Source organism: Hipposideros armiger, unplaced genomic scaffold (genome assembly GCF_001890085.2).
Source record: "Hipposideros armiger isolate ML-2016 unplaced genomic scaffold, ASM189008v1 scaffold_347, whole genome shotgun sequence".
NCBI classification, from domain to species: domain Eukaryota; kingdom Metazoa; phylum Chordata; class Mammalia; order Chiroptera; family Hipposideridae; genus Hipposideros; species Hipposideros armiger.
The window spans coordinates 2038306-2043868 of NW_017731697.1; the positions used below are offsets into that span (position 1 = coordinate 2038306).

Here is a 5563-nt window from a genome sequence, read left to right on the forward strand (position 1 = left end):
GGGGTAAAAAGTATAACTATTGCACTGTGTTGTACAGCTGAAACTAATTCTAAAAAATGTGTATTTCACAATAAAAAATAATTTAAAAAAAAAAGTATGCACCCCGGTTCATCCACCCCCAAAGGGCTAGTATGCCGAGGAGCTGGTGAGCAAGGGAAAGTGGCAGACACTGAGGGAGGGAAGAGAAGCAGAGGCCGTATCATGAAGGATCCTGTAGGTCGCATTAAAAATCCTCCAAAGATCCAGATAGGAAAAATGAATGGCTACTACCATCCCTGAAGTTTTCTTATTCTGCAAGATTAGACATTTGGGGGACCATTTGGTTTACACAGTACTGCCTCTTTTGACACACCAATAATAATAAGTACCTTTCTTTACTAAACATGGTTGAAAGGGTATGTCTTGAAAGCTGTCAGTATTTCAGTGTTATCTTATGTGGAGTCTTGTCCTTTTTTTTTTTTCCCCCTTCTGTTCTTCAGGGTATAATTGACTACATCTTCTACTCAAAGCCGCAGCTGAACACGTTAGGCATCCTGGGCCCTCTGGACCACCATTGGCTAGTGGAGAACAACATCAGCGGCTGTCCACACCCTCTCATCCCCTCCGACCACTTCTCACTTTTTGCACAACTGGAGCTCCTACTGCCTTTCCTGCCCCAGGTTAACGGCATTCACCTTCCTGGCAGGAGGTAGTCAAGTACTTCAGAGGGCGACCTCAATTTCACTTGTAAGCTCATTTAAAAAATCTGAATACAGGGGAGTGAGGTATGGCCACTAGGGGTTTTTTTCCTTAATGATGATTTTTCAGTCTGATTATTTGATAAGGATATGTATGAAAGCCAGGTGCTAGCAACAAATTCTGAGCCCAATATGCTTTATATACTGTTAGACAGGGATCGGTGTGTTTGCACCTATCTTTAATTTGTTACAAGTAATTTTCCTGTTTCTTCTATCCAATATAATATTTTCATGCCTTGAAATAGGAAAATGTTTGAACAGCATATTCTCTTTGCACAGAAATCTGTAGCACTACTTTTTTGAGGCCAGTAATAACATCCAGAGACCATTCTTCCATACTTTACTCCCTCCTTTTTCAGACATGTTTGTAAGATATAGAATTTGAATTTAGCCTTTATGATTGTATATGATCCACAGAAGACCTGATTTATGAAATTTTGTACTAAAAAAATCAGATTTGGAAATGATTGTATTGTAAACTAAGGCTAAGTTTTTTTTTGTTTTTTTTTTTTACCTGTTCCATGTGTTTGTTAGAAAGGCCAAGCTTGTAAAAGAAGTTGCAACAGACTTTCTCTGCTGATGGTTTGCACTGTTCGGGTTTTGTTGGCCCTTTTGTACTACTTTATTTTTAAATTGAGAACTTTGCTTTTTAAATCTGTTTTAAAGCTTAGGACGTGTTTTCGGACCAGAGGCAACTTATCCATGAATTCCTGGGTTTTCACGGACAGATGAGCTGAGCAGTGAATAATCTGTAACCATTTAGGGACTGAATGTAATGGTTGATGTATGTACATTCTGATATTTTTAAATCTTTAACTTTTTTAAGTTAAAAAATGACAGCTGCTTAGATACAGCTTTTTAACTCCTTTTTGAGGCACCTCCTGCCCAATCTCCACTGTGCCTGCCTGAGGTCGTTCTCACTAAGCACTGCCTGTGCATCCAGAGAAAATCTGTGCATCCTCTTTTATAGTTTTAAAATACCGTCTAACATTGGTGAGACTCTGCGAAGATGCTTTTGTATGAGCTGTGGCTTTTTTCCATTGTTAAGCATTGGCTATTGAATTGTTGGGAGGGTGGCCCCCGGGTCCTTGCTCACCAGACCCAAGCACTGCCTCTCCATGTCACTGCACAGTGCTGTCACCCAGAAAACTACTATCATGTGAACTCTGTTTTCCAGATATTCCTTAGTCTCCATGTCTCTTTTAAAATCATTCCTTTAAAAAAAATTTAAAAAGTAATTTTCCATTTATGAAGCAGTATAAATGAGATGTATTTTCAAAACAGGTCCCTAAGACATTTTTCAGATCATTTTTAAAGTGACTAAGTCATTTTAATGTATCGACCAAGATAAAAGTTATATTGTACCCCGTGTATTTTGCCCATAGTCCCATTAGTAGAGTAGAAATTGAAGCCAGTGTTAACTTTGCAAAGTTAATTCGTATATATTCTAGGTCTCATTCATTCATTCTTATCTCAAAAATCAAATGAATTCAGAGGGAATTTGGTCCAACTGCTTTTGTTTCAACTGCAGGCAGGGGAGCAAAAGGACTCCATGTGAGCATTAAGAAAAAAGCTGTTGAGTGGTAATTAACAATTTTTATACAGAGACTGAGTCATTTTGGATGATGACTTAAAATTTTATGAGAAATGTTTAGCACTTACATGTGCTTATTCTGTTTTTAAGAGAGAATAAAATTTACATACTGTTTAAATAAATGAATTTTTTTTTTCCTTTTAAAAAAAATTCTCCAAAAGATTTTGATCTTGACTCTTTGTCTGGGACCTGGTTTCTCCTTTGAGGTTTTTTTTTGTGTGTTTTTTTTTTAAAGATTTTGTTGTGATGGATTTTTATTTTTTGCTTTTTGTTTAAGTTGTGCTGACACCAAACACGTCCAGTTTATAATCAGTACATTGGAAAGCTGGCATTATTGATGTAGAACGAATGCATAACTTTTTATGGGGTTTTTGTTTTATTATTTTTTTTGTAACGTGTGAATAAAAGGTGTGTTTACTCATTTTTCCTAAACACTGTTGGTGATGTGCATCATGACAATTTCTAGCGAGAATGAGCTGGAGCTGGTTGGACTGATGAGACAAGGGGACTACTTTTCCTCTGATCTGCATTATGTGATAATAACAGGTCCAGGGAGCTTCATCGAGGGGGGAGGACAGCACTTACTTGTTTGTGTTTGTTAATGGACGATGTATTCTCATAGATGCTGGAACTAGAGTGCACTTGTTAGATGCTAAAGGTTTGAGCTTTACAGAAAATGTTTTCATTTGTATTTGTTACTGTCTGCAATATTTTCGAGCGTGGGGGCAAGATAGTAAGATATAATGGCCTGTTATGTCTTGAAAATATTTGTTCTTGCCTCTTTTCGGAATACTGCCTTTTGTGGGTCAGTTTGAACAGCTTCTCCACCTTCCTGAGATAGAGATATATTGAACCCAGAGTGCAGCTTGACAACTAAAACCTTCAAAGGAAAGAAATCATTTGGATCTATAGGAAATAAACGGTCACACCAAATAGACTGTGATACTTTTGTTAAGCAAGATTTTGGGTTTTAAATATTCCTGTGTCCTGAATAATTTCCAATAATCCATACTCCCTACATGCAATAAAAACTAGTATGTTTTCACAGAATAGATTTTTTTTCAAAAGTTCTGTAACAAATACATTTAATGTGGTGGTGCCATAATGTAATTTCAGTGTTCTTGCTGGGTAAATCCATCTTATGAATATTTTATAGAAAATTTGGTGTATGTTTTCTGTTTTAATGATCAGAAATTTGGAGGCACTCGATTCTTTATTGTAAATCTCTTGAAGTACAGTTTACTGTACTAGTGGTAATTATTTATGCCTTGAGAATTTAAATTATGTTCATCAAAATTAATTTATGGCATAATTTAAACTAAAGTTGTAGATATAAAACATTGATTGCAACTTTAATTGTCCTCAAAGATAGGCAGGGAACATCTCCAAGGAATGCGTTTTTATTTTTACCTGCTTTGGTGACAGCCAGGAAAACTTATTTGGAGTTAGCACTTTGAAAGCTAAGGATATTGTTAAACTGAGTGGAATGCACTTCTAAATGTTGACATTGAATTTTCACAGCTCTTCTAAATTCAGGTTTTCAATAATAAATGCCAGTTTTAGTATTCCATTTTTTGCTATTTAAACTCATGGCATTTGTCTCCATAGTGACTTTTAAGGTTTGAGGGTCATGTCGTATTAGGACAAAGCCAACCTCGGCAGTACAATTCCAGCCGTTTGTTCTTTTGAGGAACCAATCAGAATACCCAGTACAAATGCTGCAGATAATTCAAAGACACCCTTAGCAAGTGTTTCTCCCCCACTCCTAAACAGTATTTCAGGATGTTCACTTTGTTCTTCTCTTTGGTTACATAAATTTTAATAACTGATATGTTGAAGTTGTATCTAAAATAGAGCATTTTGTTTTTCTTCACAGTACATTATGTTGTGTAATGCACTGGACTAACTTGTTTACCGTTCATGTAACAAAACCCAGCACATGATCTGCACTAAGCTCAGAGAATGTCGCGTTTGCCTAGGCAGCTCTTTGATAAGGGTAACGGGAAACTGAACATGTACCTATGGACTGGAGGTGACAAGGGCTTTTACTGTTCTTTTCAGTGGAACCTTCTCGGTCAAATTGTAACTAGCTAGTATTATATTTATATACAGGGTCTCTTTTCTTTACCGATGTATTTTCCTACTCATAGCCAACCAATAAATTCAATATCTGTTTCAAATATTTTAAAAGTGTAATTTGTATAGCTGTAGTACTGAGGCTTGAGAAAAAGAAGTGTTATTCAGCGGACCACATATGTAAAATCCTGCGTCGTCCGGGCCTGACTCACCCTTTGGACGGGGAGAGTGACTGGGGCAGGGCCGTGCTGTTGTAGAGATGGTGTAAACGTGGGGTTTCCTCGGTGGCTGTGCTGTTCTGTGTAACACTCATACCTTTGCCAAAGTTCAGCTTTATATTTAGGCAACTGATGGTCCGTTTGCATCGAGGATTGCTGTTGTTACCACAGACCTCATGATGAGCTCATCTGTCTTCCGTCTTTTGGAGGAGGCTGACATATTTTAAATAAATGCTTTTAAATACAGTAGCAAAAATTGTGTTGGTGGGGTTATACTAATTAAATTACATTATATTTTGTTACATATAGTAGACACACACACACACATACATACATGCTTTAAAAATGGGTGACTTCCCAGCTCTCCTTCCCATTTGCTTTTTATGAACTACTTCTATAACAAATAAATGTAAATTCTTATGTAGATGCCAGAAAAATTATTTAAAATCAGAAGACAATTTAGATAAAATGAGTGAGTGCTGAGATGTTTTTGAAGGAGGCATTTTCTACCTACACCTTAATATGTAATTTTACCTCTCTCTATAACAGAAGTCTTGTTCTTCCTTATTATTGTCAAAAAATACGTGTAAAAAAGTTAATGAACTTGCCCATATTACTTTACAAATTCTAGTTAATATTATTTAGAGGACAAAGTACCTAAGGAAACATGAACTAGAATATGTTTAGAATAGTTTTTAGGTTTTAGGTAACAACATTATATATACTGAGAATTTCCCATTTGGTTTTGGAGTATTATTTAGGCATTCATATTTAAATTGACATTTTTTGAGCCATCCTGCTACCTGTTGGCAGCTCAGCGGCTGCTCAGCTCGGGCTGGGAATCGAACCGCTGTTGCTCAGAGCTCAAACTCTTGAGCGAGCTCTTAACCAACTGATCCACTCGGCCGGCCCTTAAAATTGACTTTTAAAATAAGCTC

At 36.6% G+C, this 5563-nt stretch overlaps 1 protein-coding gene across 5 annotated transcripts in view; it reads left to right on the plus strand.

The window, feature by feature from the left end:
* The window catches only part of CNOT6 (CCR4-NOT transcription complex subunit 6), a 76560-nt gene extending 72047 nt beyond the window's left edge, over nt 1-4513 (plus strand). For 4 of the 5 annotated variants that reach the window (XM_019661420.1, XM_019661419.1, XM_019661422.1 and 1 more), the window contains one exon: nt 480-4513. In XM_019661420.1, coding sequence (XP_019516965.1) covers nt 480-692 — 213 coding nt within the window. In that variant the 3' untranslated portion in view covers nt 693-4513. The remainder of the gene's footprint in view (nt 1-479) is intronic. The other variant, XM_019661423.1, reaches the window with a different exon arrangement.
* The last annotated feature ends 1050 nt before the right edge of the window (nt 4514-5563 follow it).